This window comes from Oncorhynchus mykiss, chromosome 11 (genome assembly GCF_013265735.2).
Source record: "Oncorhynchus mykiss isolate Arlee chromosome 11, USDA_OmykA_1.1, whole genome shotgun sequence".
Taxonomy (NCBI): Eukaryota; Metazoa; Chordata; class Actinopteri; order Salmoniformes; family Salmonidae; genus Oncorhynchus; species Oncorhynchus mykiss.
Window position 1 is genome coordinate 39,293,156 of NC_048575.1, and position 16,578 is coordinate 39,309,733.

The window sequence follows — 16,578 nt, forward strand, 5'->3', positions numbered from 1 at the left end:
TTTATTTCAGCTTTTATTTCTTTCATCACATTCCCAGTGGGTCAGAAGTTTACATACACTCAATTAGTATTGGGTAGCATTGCCATTAAATTGTTTAACTTGGGTCAAACGTTTCAGATAGCCTTCCACAAGCTTCCCACAATAAGTTGGGTGAATTTTGGCCCATTCCTCCTGACAGAGCTGGTGCAACAGAGTCAGGTTTGTAGGCCTCCTTGTTAGCACATACTTTTTATGTTCTGCCCACAAGTTTTCTATATGATTGAGGTCAGGGCTTTGTGATGGTCACTCCAATGCCATTTTGTCTCAACTTTGGGGTCATTGTCCATTTGGAAGACCCATTTGCGACCAAGCTTTAACTTCCTGATGTCCTGAGATGTTGCTTCAATATATCCACATAATTTTCTTACCTCATGTTGCCATCTATTTTGTGAAGCGCACCAGTCCATCCTGTAGCAAAGCCCCCACACAAAATGATGCTGCCACCCCTGTGCTTCATGGTTGGGATGGGGTTCTTCGGCTTGCAAGCGTCCCCCTTTTTCCTCCAAACATAACGATGGTCAATCTGGCCAAACAATTCTATTTTTGTTTCATCAGAACAGAGGACATTTCTCCAAAAAGTTTGAGCTTTGTCCCTATGTGCAGTTGCAAACCGTAATCTGGCTTTTTTATGGAGGTTTTGGAGCAGTGGCTTCTTCCTTGCAGAGCGGCTTTTCAGGTTTAGATATAGGACTTGTTTTACTGTGGATATAGATGCTAGACGTCGACCGATTAATCGGAATGGCTGATTACAAGTTTCCATAATCGGTAATCTGCATTTTTGGACACCGATCATGGCCGATTACATTGCACTCCACGAGGAGACTGCGTGGCAGGCTGACAACCTGTTGTGCGAGAGCAAAAAGGAGCCAAGGTAAAGTGCATTAAATGTATCTTATTAAAAACAATCAATCTTAACTTAATCACTAGTTAACTACACATGGTTGATGATATTTCTAGTTTATCTAGCTTGTCCTGCGTTGCATATAATCGATGCGGTGCCTGTTAATTTATCATTGAATCACAGCCTTCTTTGCCAAATGGGTGATTTAACAAGCGCATTCGCGAAAAAAGCACTGTCGTAACCATAAACATCAATGCCTTTCTTAAAATCAATACACAAGTGTATATTTTTAAACCTGCATATTTAGTTAATATTGCCTGCTAACATGAATTTCCTTTAAATAGGGAAATTGTGTCACTTCTCTTGCGTTCTGTGCAACAGAGTCAGGGTATATGCAGCATTTTGGGCCAACTGGCTCATTGCGAACTGTGTGAAGACCATTTCTTCCAAACAAAGACAGCCAACTTCACCAAACGGGATGATTTAACAAAAGCACATTTGCAAAAGAAACACAATCGTTGCACGAATGTACCTAACCATAAACATCAATGCCTTTCTTAAAATCAATACGCAGAAGTATATTTTTTAAACCTGCATATTTAGTTAAAATAAATTCATGATAGTAGGAAATATTAAACTAGGGAAATTGTGTCACTTCTCTTGCGTTCATTGCAAGAGTCAGGGTATATGCAACAGTTTGGGCCGCTTGGCTCGTTGCGAACTAATTTGCATAATTATGATATAACATCGAAGGTTGTGCAATGTAACAGCAATATTTAGACTTATGGATGCCACCCGTTAGATAAAATACAGAACGGTTCCATATTTCACTGAAAAAATAAACATCTTGTTTTCAAAATACCGATAACATGATGCAGCCATCACTATGCTTGAAAATATGGAGAGTGGTATTTGTCCCAAACATCACCGTTTGTATTCCGGACAAAATGTTAATTGCTTAGCCACATTTTTTGAAGTATTACTTTAGTGCCTTGTTGCAAACAGGATGCATGTTTTGGAATATTTGTATTCTGTCCAGGCTTCCTTCTTTTCACACTGTCAATTGGGTTAGCATTGTGGAGTAACTACAATGCTATCCATCATCAGATTTCTCCTAACACAGCCATTAAACTATTTTAAAGTCACCATTGGCATCATGGTGAAATCCCTGAGCGGTTTCCTTCCTCTCCGGCAACTGAGTTAGCAAGGATGCCTGTATCTTAGTGACTGGGTGTATTGATACACCACCCGAAGTGTAACTAATAACTTCACTATGGGAAGTTATTTAAAAAGGGATATTCAATGTCTGTTTTTTTAATTTTATCCATCTACCAATGCTTCTTTTCACTGCTCAACTAAGGGACCTTATAGATAATTGCACTGTGTGGGGTGCAGAGATGAGGTAGTCATTCATAAATCATGTTAAAACAGAGTCCATGCACACAGATTCCATGCAACTTTTCGTGTGACATGTTAAGCACATTTTTACTCCTATTTCGGCTTGCCATAACAAAGGGGTTGAATACTTATTGACTCAAAACCCATTTGACATTATGGGGTATTTTGTGTAGGCCAGTGACCAAAAATAAATCTAAATTCAGGCTGTAACACAAAATGTGGAAAAAGTCAAAGGGTGTAGAACTTTCTGCAGTATCCCCTGACCCAGGGTTGGTTTTAGGACAGTGAAAGCTACTTTGGGTGGTCAGTTTCTGATCCTAGTGTTCACCAGTGCAGTCTAGTAGATGACTTCATAGACAGTGGCCTTCTTATCTCCAGAACCTGTAACTATGTACTTATCATCCACTGAGATGTCACAGCTTAGCACTGACGAAGACTCCTTCGACTAGAGTTAGATAGGAAAGAGAGCGAGAGAGAGCGAGAAAGATTAGAGCAAGCTCAACACCCAGCCTTGATACAAGATAAATAAAAAACATGTTGGTAGGAAGGCCGTCGGAGTGAACAGACGGTTGTCCAAGTGGACAGGTGTGTGTGTGTACCTGGAATATACTGGCTCCGTACGGTGTCCTCCACGCATTCAGCAGGTTATCCTTCCCTGTGCTCACAAACCATTTTCCTGGGCAGGCAGAGAAATAGGAGACAGAGCTTTAGGAATCACATAGACATACAGTAGAGCTAGGACATATACTACTGTGGATGCAGGGGCCAAATCCAAGAGAACCCAGAGTATAAATAAAATGAATTAAAAAAACAATCAAATCACATCACGTTAGGATTAGAGCTACTGTATATGAAGAGACAAGGAGAGAGCCAATTGCATTTTCTTGACTCACCTCCTGCCTCCTCAAAACCCACTGGATGATAAAGTCAGAAGTCCCTCCCCTCTGACCTTCTCCTCCAATGGATTTTGAGGAGAGAGGACACAACTAAATACAAAATACAATTGAGATTCTCCAATGAAAACAGAATAAGGCTGTCTACTAGGTCAACAAAAAAAGTTGAACTGAATACCTGTATTAAAACAGGGAGTTTAATACATCTCGGTTCAAAGTGGAAAATGAACCAGGGAAAGGCGACTCATTTGGGGGCTAGTTCCATCAGTTAGAAAATGCCAACATAACATGGAGACAAAAGCCGGTAACATCGTTGTTTTTAAGATGCATCGACCATACAGAATCTTCAAAGTAGCCATCCTTTGCCTTGATGACAGCTTTGCACACTCTTGGTTACTACTTTGCACACTCTTGGTTACTACTATGATTCCTTGTGCCATTTCATAGTGTTGATGTCTTCACTATTATTCTACAATGTAGAAAATAGTAAAAATAAAGAAACCCTTGAATGGGTAAGTGTCCAAACTTTTGACTGATACTGTAAATCAAGTACAATACAGTACACAGCTAACAAAGACATAGTATGCGTCCCAAATGGCCCCCAATGCTCTGTTGAGCATGGTCAAAAGTAGTGCACTACATAGGGAATAGGGTGCCATTTGAGACGCACCCATACACAAATCTTGAGCACGTCAGCCAGAGCTCTGGTGACATGGCCTTACCACAGGAAGCAAACTGGAGGGAAAGCACACAGCTCTCGTGGAGGTGGAGCTGGTACTTGTCTGGCTTGGTGACGTGGAGCACCTCCACATTACTACTCTCCATCCCCACCGCCAGCCACTCTCCCGTCGGACAATACCCCAGAGAAAATATCTGGAGAGGGGGCAGAGGGACAACATGGTCAGTGTGTGTGTGTTCATGTGAGAGATAGACAGATACATACAGTAGTAACCCAGAGAGAAGATTTACAGAAAGGGCAGGGGACAACCAGGGCCCGGTTTCCCAAAAGCATCGTTATTAACGTTGCACTTGAAAACGCTCGTAATTTAAACACCTGCCTCAGACCACTGGTAGAACAGCTAAGTGTGTCATTAGATGCTTTTTTTGCCCTCCCGTGTCACTTTATACAGAGAAGAACATTGATAAATCATATGTTTCTGTCTCCTTGTGACTTCCGAACAAAGTTCACAACAAATACAAAGTTACCAATGTGTTTGCAATTGATATAAACAAGCAATATAAATACGATTCAAATGAAAAATTAGATGACTGCATTAAAACATAAAACTGTAGGCTACAGGCCTATTTCAATCCAATTGAAATACATTTAACGTTCAATCAATTGAGCTCCATTTCACTACTTGTAGTCTACTGTCTAATTTGTCTCAATACATTTAATGATGTGTAGCCTAACATGGTGAATTTGTACATTTTTATTGGGTAAACAGAATAAGGTGCCTCAAGCTGATCCCTCATCAGAATTGTGAAATAATTATAATGTTAAGGAAAAATGTGAATGGAGAAAGCTGATCCGAGAGCAGCACTTCCTTTCTTTCAATCCTATCAGTATCGACATATACTCCAACTTAGCAACCAATCTCTCTGCGTGGTATTTGGGGGAAATGCATGTTGCATCTTCGGCCATTGTAGGAAAAATGTTCCATCGCTATTGGGAAACCGGTCTCTGATCAGCGTGTGTGTGTTCAGGGGCATGAGAAATCGACACAGACAGACACAGCTGCCACAATAAACAACCCTGCCTTTCTCCCCTTCACAATTCACTCCTTAGGTGTTAAGCTAATATCATCCTGCTAGAGGGCTAAACGTGTTAAAAAATAATAATATTTGCACCGAAAACAACCCAACACTGGTTACTTAACACAAGCCCTTAACCAACAATGCAGTTTCAAAAATAGAGTTAAGATTTACTAAATTAACTTAAGTAAAACAAATATTTTAAAAATAAATCACAATAAAATAACAATGGAGGCTATATACAGGGAGTACCGTCACCGAGTCAATGTGCGGAGGTACAGGATAGTCGAGGAAATGTATACATGTAGGTAGGGATAAAGTGACTATGCATAGATAATAAACCACGAGTCGCAGCAGTGTAAAAACAAATGGGGGTGTCAATGTAATAGTCCAGGTGGCCATTTGATTAATGGTTCAGGAGTCTTATGGCTTGGGGGTAGAAGCTGTTAAAGAAAAAAATCTTCATACAGTTCGAGGTGAGTAATCGCTGTTCTGATATCCAGAAGCTCTTTTCGGTCATAAGAGACGGTAGCATCAACAAAATAAGTAAAACAATGCGGGGGAAAAAACCCACAAAATAACACAAAACAGCAGCCATCCCCTCCGGTGCTATTGCGTATTACACTATTGTGTATTACACTATTGTGTATTACACTATTGTGCTCCCTATTTTCACATAACAGATACATAGTGTATTACTCTGGATACGCCTATTGCACTAGCAGGCTGTAAAGAATACACCGTTGCGAGGAGAAAACGAGCAGCGACCAAATGGTATGAGATCATTCCTCAACAGTGATTTTAGATGCCCGGGCTCCAAATGATTATTTTTCATTGGTAGCAACCGAAAAGCAACAGAAAATAAGATTTTATAAATAAATAAAAGCCCAATATTGGCTTCATCTCAATCAGATCAGCTCTGATTGGTCAAAAGACCAATTAGTGGAAAAAATATCAGAATTGGCCTGTGTCTAAACGCAGCCTATGAATTCTAGCCATTTTGTGCCCTAGAAACTAATATGTAAACATGGAAAAACATATGTTTATTATAAAAGCTAAAAATGTATATACAAATACCGGTCATTGAAATTACAAAGTAATATGTGGAATATTAGGTTTCTACATTGTATAAAAGCACTATTTTCCCATTGAGGTGTATAACATTGAATATTTTACACTGTCACTTTAAAAGACATGCAGAGATCATGAATGTATTTCTATGATCATTGATGTCCTGAAGAAGCTATGCCTTTTCCTTTATCTGTGCCTCCAAATGTGTGGATATCCTGGTTAAGTAGGGCCAGGCCCTATGATTTCCTATGTGGAATCGCGAAATTTGGTAATAAAATGGAATCAACTGTAAAACGTGGAATTTTGCAGAATATTCCATAATTTGGCTGAAATTCCGTTAAAAAAAATCTAAAGTAGGTCTAATTATTGTAGTAACCTACCCCTTGGCTGTCACCTCACAACTTGGCTGTCACTTTGAGAAACATGACGAAGAGGCTGTCAGAGGGCAAAGTCGACCCTAACCCCTAAATTCAGAGCAGAGCAATACCCAAAGGACTATTATGAGTAAGGCGATAAGCTGTTTTGCAAATTCTGTCAACATACTATTGATTGGACCCATAAAAATACATGTGATGGCCACTTAAAGTCTAAAGCCCATGTGAAGAACAAGGAAAAGCACCGTGTTATCCAGAGCATGCCTCTTCAAACAACCATTACTAGTGCAAGCGCATCAGCAGATTCAAGACAATAATTTATTCAGGACTTTGAGAAAATGAGAGCAGCCTCCGTCAAACGCACCTGCCCAGTGTGTTCGACCAACATATGACTGCCGTTCTACAAAAAGGACCATGGGAAGAAGTTTGTGGTGGTTGTTGACAAGACAACAGATCCAAGGGATTGCAGCATTCTAAACATAGTCATTGGTGAGTTAACTTAGCCTATTAATATACCATTGCAATAGCCTACATTTACATTCTGCAGTGTGAATTGTACGCATGGAAATTGTGATATTCCAAACGATGATCTATCGTGGTGAAATACAGCGATGCATAATGTCAGCAGCCGTCTGCCTCCATCTAGCTAACGATCGCTGTATCTATATTGTGTTTAACCTTGAAATTTAAATAACACTTAGTTTCACAATATTATTTTAGGTAAAAACATAATTCAAGTTTTTCCTTATCTTTCATTGTAGGTGTTGAAAACCAGTGCTTTCTGGTGGATGTCATTTTCGTGGACAGACAGACTCAACGTTTTCCCAAGCTATACTAGCCTCCCTCCACAGCAACGATCTGAACCTGAATGATGCCTGGGCAGCGGTCACAGATAATGCCTCCTAATGCCTGAAGGCATTCAAGGAGGTTCTGAAAGGAACTCTGCCATGTCATCAATCTGGTGGGTGAGACATGTGTCGTGGAAATTTCCTTAATTACCAAATGATGAGAGAGCAAATCACACACGAGTCAGAGTTATGCTTAATCTTCACCTTTAATAATAATTAAGCTTTTGCAATAGCATTTTGACTTTCAACAGTTCAGTATCTCTAATGAAAAGTTGAGAGTGCCCAACATAATGGCAAATGGGTTCCTTTATAGCAAAGATCCACCCCCTCTCAAGACGACATGACAAAACACAGGTCTTAGGAACTTACACAAAGAAAATACTTTACTTCAGAGGAGTATCCCCAAAGAAGACAGAGTTGGCTATAAATTATCGTTCAGTTTGGTCTCCTAAACAAAGCTCTTATCTCGTCCTAGGTACAAAATGGTACCAAGACATTACCCCCACCCTATGATATATATCAAATTGTCATTTAGATAGAACCAATTCTAAATACAACCAATCCTGGACAAACTCACGGAGAGGATAGAATGATTCCAGACACTGCCATCCTCCTTTCCCCGATGGAAAAAGTAGGGAGTGACTGGCACAGACACAGTGGAGCAAAATATATGTTTACACATGATGACCCCTTGACCTCTCCCCTCTCTGCGGCCCATGCAACTTAGTCTTGACATAGAACAGATAACTGCCAATGGCCACCACTATAGTACAACAAAATACATTCTTATGAGAAATAACTCATAAGCATATCATGAAAATAAAACATCTTATCTATGTTACCCAACTAATTCTGATCATTCCCTAACACATGACAGCACTACAAATATTTATCTGAAGTTGCATCACTTGTGACATGGATGAGATCCATCTTCTTCAAGAAGCCTGCCAGAAAGAGAAGATAGGTGAGCTTCCTCATTTTGAAGAGTTTGTGTAGGTCAAGGCTCCTGAAGCAGTGAGCTCCAGATGGAATAGCTGGTTTGAGATAGTGAAGTACCATGCAGAGCATGTTCATCTGTACAGAGAGTTTTTGGTGGCAAAAAAGTCATCCTCCCAAGCAATCACAAACATCCTCAGCCAGCTGGAAATAGAGAAGGTTGCTGCATTGTTGCCTAGATTCTTGCATGATTTATTTTCCATTTATAATGAAACACTTAGTAGAACTCTGTATTGAAGCACTTTCCTTGATAAAAAAAAGTGCAAAAGTGTGTTGCATCATTACAAATGTACTGTTATATCTTATTAAATTGACTTTTTATTCAGTTGTATTATTAGACAATCTTGATGATAAAATTAACGTAAATCGGAAATAAATTCAGAAAGATAGAAACAGAATTTGGGAGAAAAAAAACAGATTTCATAGGGCCCTAATAAAGTTACCAGGTTGTTAGCTTGCCAATGAGGTAATAGGACTGAACAAAATGTCATCAAAATGGTTAATAACGTCGACACACGAGTAGTTTTAGAACAGCCCACAGCGTGATTTATGAATGTAGAAGGTCCCGGCGATCCACTATAGGTAGATAAAAATGTTGTGGCGGTAAAATAGGTTAGATCTCTTGACCTGGTAGGGCTAGAAGCAAGCCATTTTCGCTGTAGTTATGGTGCAACCATGACGCTAACGAATTTGCACTCGCTTTACCCTTCATGGCACTCAAAAACAACGGTACAGCGAAGCCTTATCATTACAACAATTATTATCTGGGATACTTTTATCGTAGTCGCACTGTGCTCCTAAAATAAAACCCCTGGTCACACAGCAAAAATATTTGGTTGTACATTCGCCCAAATTGATCGCACTTTAGAGCCCTTCCTGTGTGTTTGCGGGGTGTGTGTGTACCTGTGGTTCAAGTCGTGCAGCTGGAGCGGTTGTGTGTCTTTCAGGGATGTGTGTATGCGTGCATGTACCTGTGAGGTGAAGTCGTGCTGCTGCAGCTGGCGTCCCTCTCTTAGGTCCCAGGAGCGTACGGTGTTGTCCAGCCCCCCCGTCCACAGCTTGGTCCCATCGTTGGAGATGTCAATACAGCTGGCTCCGTCTGTGTGGCCCTGGAACTGTCTGTGATAAACACACACACACACACACACACAATTAACAGATGTTATCAAAAATACGTGGTCCTGTGTGGCTCAGTTGGTAGAGCACAGCCCTTGCAATGCCAAGGGCTGTGGGTTCAATTCATATGGAGCCACCCATATGAAAATGTATGCACACATGACTGACCATTAGGGGGATGAAACAATATCTGACACTGGACCAGTGGTTAGAGGCTACAAATTTCTACCTGCTACCTATTGGCAATGTATTCTCTCCCATGTGGTCCTTACCTGACCAGGGTCTGGTTGTGCAGGTCCCAGACGGCGATGTTCCCATCGCTGCAGCAGGAGAAGCACACCTTGGAGTCAGGGGAGATGGCCAGGGCATAGCAGGCCGGGGCTGAGGAGGTCAGCTCCGCCTTAATGCGTGGAGTGGGCGTGGCTAGGTCCCAGATTGACAGTGTGCTGGCCTCGCCCCCCACGATGAGCGTCCGGCCGTCGGGGAGCAGCCGGCACGAGCGGATATAGTTGTCTCGGTTCTGACAAGCGCGTGCAAAGTTATTTTTTGTCTCTAATACACAAACTATGCACACAAAGTGGTACAGAACCAGTCAAAAGTTTGGACACCTACTCATTCAAGGGTTTTTCTTTATTTTTACTATTTTCTACATTGTATATAGTGAAGACATCCAAACTACGAAATAACACATATGGAATTATGTAGTAACCAAAAAAAGTGTTAAACAAATCAAAATATATTTTATATTTGAGATTCTTCAAAGTATCCACCCTTTGCCTTGACAGCTTTGCACATTCTTGGCATGCTCTCAACCAACTTCACCTGGAATGCTTTTCCAACAGTCTTGAATGAGTTCCTACATATGCTGAGCACTTGGGGGCTGCTTTCTTCACTCTGCGGTCCATCTCATCCCAAACCATCTCAATTGGGTTGAGGTCAGGTGCTTTTGGAGGCCAGGTCATCTGATGTAGCACTCCATCACTCTCCTTCTTGGTCAAATAGCCCTTACACAGCCTGGAGGTGTGTTGGGTCATTGTCCTGTTGAAAAACAAAATGATAGTCCCACTACGAGCAAACAACATGGGATGGTGTATCGCTGCAGAATGCTGAGGTAGCCATGCTGGTTAAGTGTGCTTTGAATTTTAAATAAATCACCAACAGTTTCACCAGCAAAGCACACCAACACCACCTCCTCCATGCTTCACGGTGGGAACCACACATGCAGAGATCATCCGTTCACCTACTCTGCGTCTCACAAAGACACGGCGGTTCAAACCAAAAATCTCAAATTTGGACTCATCAGACCAAAAGGACAGATTTCCACCGGTCTAATGTCCATTGCTTGTGTTTCTTGACCCCAAGCAAGCCTCTTCTTCTTATCGGTGTCCTTTAGTAATGGTTTCTTTGCAGCAATTTGACCATGAAGGCCTGATTCACACAGTCTATTCTGAACAGTTGATGTTGAGATGCGTTTGTTACTTGAACTCTGTGAAGCATTTTTTTGGGGCTCCAATTTCTGAGGCTGGTAACTCTAATGAACTTATCCTCTGCAGCGGAGGTAACTCTGGGTCTTCCTTTCCTGTGGGAGGTCCTCATGAGAGACAGTTCCATCATAGCGCTCGATGGTTTTTGTGACTGCACGAAGAAACTTTCAAAATCCGTAATTTTCTGCATTGACTGACCATCTCTTAGAGTAATGGGCTGTCGTTTCTCTTTGTTTATTTGAGCTGTTCTTGCCATATGGACTTTGTCTTTTACCAAATAGGGCTTTCTTCTGTATACCACCCCTACCTTGTCACAACACAGCTGATTTGCTCAAATGCATTAAGGAGGAAAGAAATTCCATAAATTAACTTACCAAGGCACACCTGTTAATTGAAATGTTTTCCGGGTGACTAATGTACCTCCTGAAGCTGGCTGAGAGAATGCCAATATATATTTTGATTTGTTTAACACTTTTTTGGTTACTTCATGATTCCATATGTGTTATTTCACAGTTTTGATGTCCTAACTATTATTCTACAATGTTAAAAATAGTAAAAATAAAGTAGATTTGTCCAAACTTGACGGGTACTGTAGGTGTATATTTAAAGCATGTGCCCTGCCCACAAACACACATCCTGTGATGTTGGTTGAAGAACAATGCTACTGAATACATGCTTCAACTGTGTAATTTTGGGTAACAGTGTGTATATTAGGTCTAGCACTCACCAGGCAGTCCAGTTGGGACACAGGACTCTTGTTGCCAGGGTGACTGATGTCCCAGACCTTGACGCAGCCCTTGCCGCCTGTGTAGACATGGCGCGTGGGGTTGCTGATGGTGACAGCACAGACCACCTCACCATGGTTCAGTGTGTTGATCTGGCGTGCATGGCGCGGGATGCCAGGGCCCACCAGGGCATCTGGAGGGAACGGTACCGGCTGCATCTGTCCATCGGCGCTAACATGGAAGGAGTAGGCTCTGAGAGGAGAAGGTTTAGTAAGGGGAAAGGTGGAATTGAGGGGATATTTGTCTTGCTACTATGGAGAACACAGTGCTAAAAGACACTCTCCTACAGTTTATATACGGAACACACGCAACTCACGGTTTGCCTCCAGGGATGCCTGATAAGCTTGGGGGCATTCCAGGGACTCTCATGTGAGGATGAGGGTCAAAGCCGGCCTGAGGGAGAACACACAGAGGGATGATGAGTACACACAGAGTGATGATGAGGAGTACATGCTCAAACAGCCACGGGCACACACACACACACCAGAGAAATGAGGTCAGTAGATACAGCAACGGAACCTACATAAACATACCAACATTTAGCCGTTTAGACACGCAATGATCGCACAATATGGAATAAGAGACACACTAGCACACACACCCACCATAGGGGAGCGTCCGTAGGCAGCCACAGCGGCGGCCGCCGCAGAGCTCATCTGAGGGGACATGTTGTGGAGGCCGGCGTAGCCTGCGCCGGCACTTGCCAGCTCCCCATTCATGGCGGCGTGAGGCAGCATGCCAAACGGCCCGGGGTACGGCCCTGACACCGCCAGCGGAGTCCGCAGACCAGCGGCTAGGGAGTAGACAAGAGCTGTTTTCAGATGGGTTTAATGTATCTGCAGTGCAGTCAGTGTGCAGCATATTCATAACCATATGACACAAAACGCATCATAAAGGCAAGTTTGAACTCTTTACTGAAAGTGCTCCATCTTCAAAACTTGACTGCTGAAATGCAAAACATTTTTGGGATTGTATTAACAGTGGACTAATGAACAAAATATAAAAATATAGTTTGAGTGTAGTATGCCTTTAATTAAACTAAACAAATGCATATTAGTAGGTAGCCTGTACTATAGGCTGTTAGGTATGATTGGAAAAGGTACTGAGGTAAATTAAAATGGGGTGAAGTTTATCTTACTAGGTGGGTGAGGTAGCTCCATGGAGGGGGGCTTGGATAGGCTGGGGCGGAGAGTGGGTGTGGCACTGGGTCCGGGTGTGGAGTCTCCTCGGTGAGTGGGAGTGCTCGACTTCGGTTGAGGCGTACCTGGCTTGTCACGCTGCCATGGAAACATATAGGCTGTCTTTACCCAGATATCACACCATTAAAGGAGAGAGAAATCAAGGGATGGATTGAGAAAGGTGGAAAGAGATAAGATATTCCACCACTCTTTAGAGGGAAATGGGAAGGTCCATTAAAAAGTGTGTGTTTCTGTGACCCAGCATTAAAGACTTCTTCAGACAGCGAAAAGTATTAGTGTATGGAGAGCTTTGGCCACACACACCATTCCCATCTCTTTGGACTTGAGGGAAGAGGAGCTTGCAGAGGAGGCTGTGGAGGCGGGGCTACAGGATGGGTCCTTCTTCAGGAGGCGTGTCTTGTCCAGCCCGTTCTCTCTGGGGGAGGGCAGGGGTGTACCATGAGGGGAGGCAGGATCCTGGAGAGGGGGGGGTCATACACACACACACACACTGACTCACACTCAGCGCCCTACTTCCCCTGATGTGAAATTATCATATGCGTCCCAAATGGCACTCTATTTCTTATATAGTGCACTACTTTTGACCAGGGCCCATACGGCATCCATAGAGTTGCTTTGAGCCATATAGCGAGGCCTGATTCAGAGGGGTTGGGTTAAATCTGGAAGACACATTTCAGTTGAATGCATTCAGGTGTGCAACTGACTAGGTATCCTCCTTTTCCTTTCCCTAAAAGACCGGCATGTATACGTTAGAAAGAGTCACAGGATGGCCAAAGGACAACCACCCGAGTCACTGCCTGCTCACCCCGCTATCATCCAGAAGGTGAGGTCAGTACAGGTGCATCAAAGCTGGGACAGAGAGACTGAAAAACAGCTTCTATCTCAAGGCCATCAGACAGCATAGCCATCAATAACCAGCCTCCACCTGGTTACTCAACTCTGCACCTTAAGAGGCTGCTGCCCTATGTATAGTGGGGCAAAAAAGTATTTAGCCACCAATTGTGCAAGTTCTCCCACTTAAAAAGATGAGGCCTGAAATTTTCATCATAGGTACACTTCAACCATGACAGACAAAATGAGGGGAAAAAAATCCAGAAAATCATATTGTAGGATTTAATGAATTTGTTTGCAAATTATGGTGGAAAAGAAATATTTGGTCAATAACAAAAGTTTCTCAATACTTTGTTATATACCCTTTGTTGGCAATGACAGAGGTCAAACGTTTTCTGTAAGTCTTCACAAGGTTTTCACACACTGTTGCTGGTATTTCAGCCCATTCCTCCATGCAGATCTCCTCTGGAGAGTGTGATGTTTTGGGGCTGTTGCTGGGCAACACGGACTTTCAACTCCCTCCAAAGATTTTCTATGGGGTTGAGATCTGGAGACTGGCTAGGCCACTCCAGAACCTTGAAATGCTTCTTACGAAGCCACTCCTTCGTTGCCCGGGCGGTGTGTTTGGGATCATTGTCATGCTGAAAGACCCAGCCACGTTTCATCTTCAATGCCCTTGCTGATGGAAGGAGGTTTTCTTCTTAAAGAAGAAGTTATAGGTCTGTGAGAGCCAGAAATCTTGCTTGTTTGTAGGTGACCAAATACTTATTTTCCACCATAATTTGCAAATAAATTAATAAAAAAATCCTACAATGTGATTTTCTGGATTTCTTTTTCTCATTTTGTCTGTCATAGTTGAAGTGTACCTATGATGAAAATTACAGGCCTCTCTCATCTTTTTAAGTGGGAGAACTTGCACAATTGGTGGCTGACTAAATACTTTTTTGCCCCACTGTACATAGACATGGAATCAGTGGTCACTTCAATAATAGAACACTGGTCACTTTAATAATGTTTACATATCGTTCTACTCATTTCATATGTATATATTGTAATGTACTGTATTTTAGTCAATACCACTCCGACATTTCTCGTCCTAATATTAATATATTTCTTAATTCCATTCTTTTACTTTGAGATGTGTGTATTGTTAGATACCACTGCACTGTTGGAGCTAGGAACATAAGCATTTCACTACACCTGCTAAATTCATGTGACAAATAAAATTAGATTTTATTTGACACACACACATACCTCATTGGAGACATCCACCACCAGGTTGTCATCACTCTTCTCTCCATCACTATCCTGTGGGGACAAAAGGTTTGTCAATGTCATTCACCGTTCACACACACAGTTATCAACCTCACTGCTGCTGCTTACATAATGACTAGAGTCCTTGTCCTCTACTTTCCTCTTCTTGGTGTCGTTGGGGAATTCAGGTCCGTTGCGTCGCTTGTCTGAGTTCCTCAAACTGTCAGCAACCAGCAGGGTATTACTCTGCCAAAGACAGGAAGAGAGGATGTGAAGAATGGGCAAGGTGGAAAGAAATAAGGAAATAGCAGATACAGTGGGGAGAACAAGTATTTGATACACTGCCTATTTTGCAGGTTTTCCTACTTACAAAGCATGTAGAGGTCTGTAATTTTTTATCATAGGTACACTTCAACTGTGAGAGACGGAATCTAAAACAAAATTCCAGAAAATCAGATTGTATGATTTTTAAGTAATTCATTTGCATTTTATTGCACAACGTAAGTATTTGATACATCAGAAAAGCAGAACTTAATATTTGGTACAGAAACCTGTGTTTGCAATACAGAGATCATACGTTTCCTGTAGTTCTTGACCAGGTTTGCACACACTGCAGCAGGGATTTTGGCCCACTCCTCCATACAGACCTTCTCCAGATCCTTCAGGTTTCGGGGCTGTCGCTGGGCAATATGTACTTTCAGCTCCCTCCAAAGATTTTCTATTGGGATTGAACTTCTTCCATTTTCTAATAATTGCGCCAACAGTTGTTGCCTTCTCACCAAGCTGCTTGCCTATTGTCCTGTAGCCCATCCCAGCCTTGTGCAGGTCTACAATTTTATCCCTGATGTCCTTACACAGCTCCCTGGTCTTGGCCATTGTGGAGAGGTTGGAGTCTGTTTGATTGAGTGTGTGGACAGGTGCAGTTAATACAGGTAATGAGTGGAGAACAGGGGAGCCTCTTAAAGAAAAACAAACAGGTCTGTGAGAGCCAGAATTCTTACTGGTTGGTAGATGAGCAAATACTTATGTCATGCAATAAAATGCAAATTAATTACTTAAAAATCATACGATGTGATTTTCTGGAATTTTGTTTTAGATTCCATCTCTCACAGTTGAAGTGTACCTATGATTAAAAAAATTACAGACCTCTACATGCTTTGTAAGTAGGAAAACCTACAGCATCGGCAGTGTATCAAATACTTGTTCTCCCCACTGTATGTGCTATAGGCCAAGGTGGGGCTGTCTGCCAGTCTTCAGTCAAAGCCCTTGTGTCATGCAGTCCCCACAACTACACCATTTGGATAGTGGTGGGGTTACACATACATATTCATTTCGGGCACATTGGAGCAACACAGCGAGAAGGCCCTGATTAGTACGAGTTGTTCTGCCGCTCTATCAGTCCTCCCTCTCCTAGCTCTGTCCAGCTTTTACAGCGGCAGCTAAAGGGCAGTGTGTACTTGTGTGTGTGATTCACTTCCACCATCCCCTCCCCCAGTTCCTGACTCTGTGGATTAGCCCATCATGTTGGAGTCCATTTAGGCCTAAATCTGTCATTCAAAATGTGCCTCCAGGAGCTACACACAGCCCCAACAGACAGGCCGTGGGGGAGGGAGCCCCCCCCCTCTTTCTCCCCATGCCTCCCCTCTCCTTGTCCCCAGCCAAAGGCTCCTACACACCCTCCCTCTCAGGGGGAA

The 16,578-nt window shown here is 42.4% G+C and overlaps 1 protein-coding gene across 8 annotated transcripts in view; it reads right to left on the reverse strand.

Moving 5' to 3' along the window:
* Positions 1 to 2,187: 2,187 nt before the first annotated feature.
* LOC110535683 (transducin-like enhancer protein 1) overlaps positions 2,188 to 16,578 on the reverse strand; it is a 39,619-nt gene continuing 25,228 nt past the window's right edge. For 4 of the 8 annotated variants that reach the window (XM_021620851.2, XM_021620850.2, XM_021620848.2 and 1 more), the window contains 12 exons: positions 15,014 to 15,130; positions 14,885 to 14,938; positions 13,103 to 13,255; positions 12,739 to 12,877; positions 12,206 to 12,411; positions 11,917 to 11,993; positions 11,543 to 11,792; positions 9,604 to 9,851; positions 9,187 to 9,334; positions 3,894 to 4,044; positions 2,878 to 2,954; positions 2,188 to 2,723 (listed from right to left, as the gene is read on the reverse strand). In XM_021620851.2, the coding sequence (XP_021476526.1) occupies positions 2,616 to 2,723; positions 2,878 to 2,954; positions 3,894 to 4,044; positions 9,187 to 9,334; positions 9,604 to 9,851; positions 11,543 to 11,792; positions 11,917 to 11,993; positions 12,206 to 12,411; positions 12,739 to 12,877; positions 13,103 to 13,255; positions 14,885 to 14,938; positions 15,014 to 15,130 (1,728 nt within the window). In that variant the 3' untranslated portion in view covers positions 2,188 to 2,615. The other 4 variants (XM_036935444.1, XM_021620849.2, XM_021620853.2 and 1 more) reach the window with 4 other exon arrangements.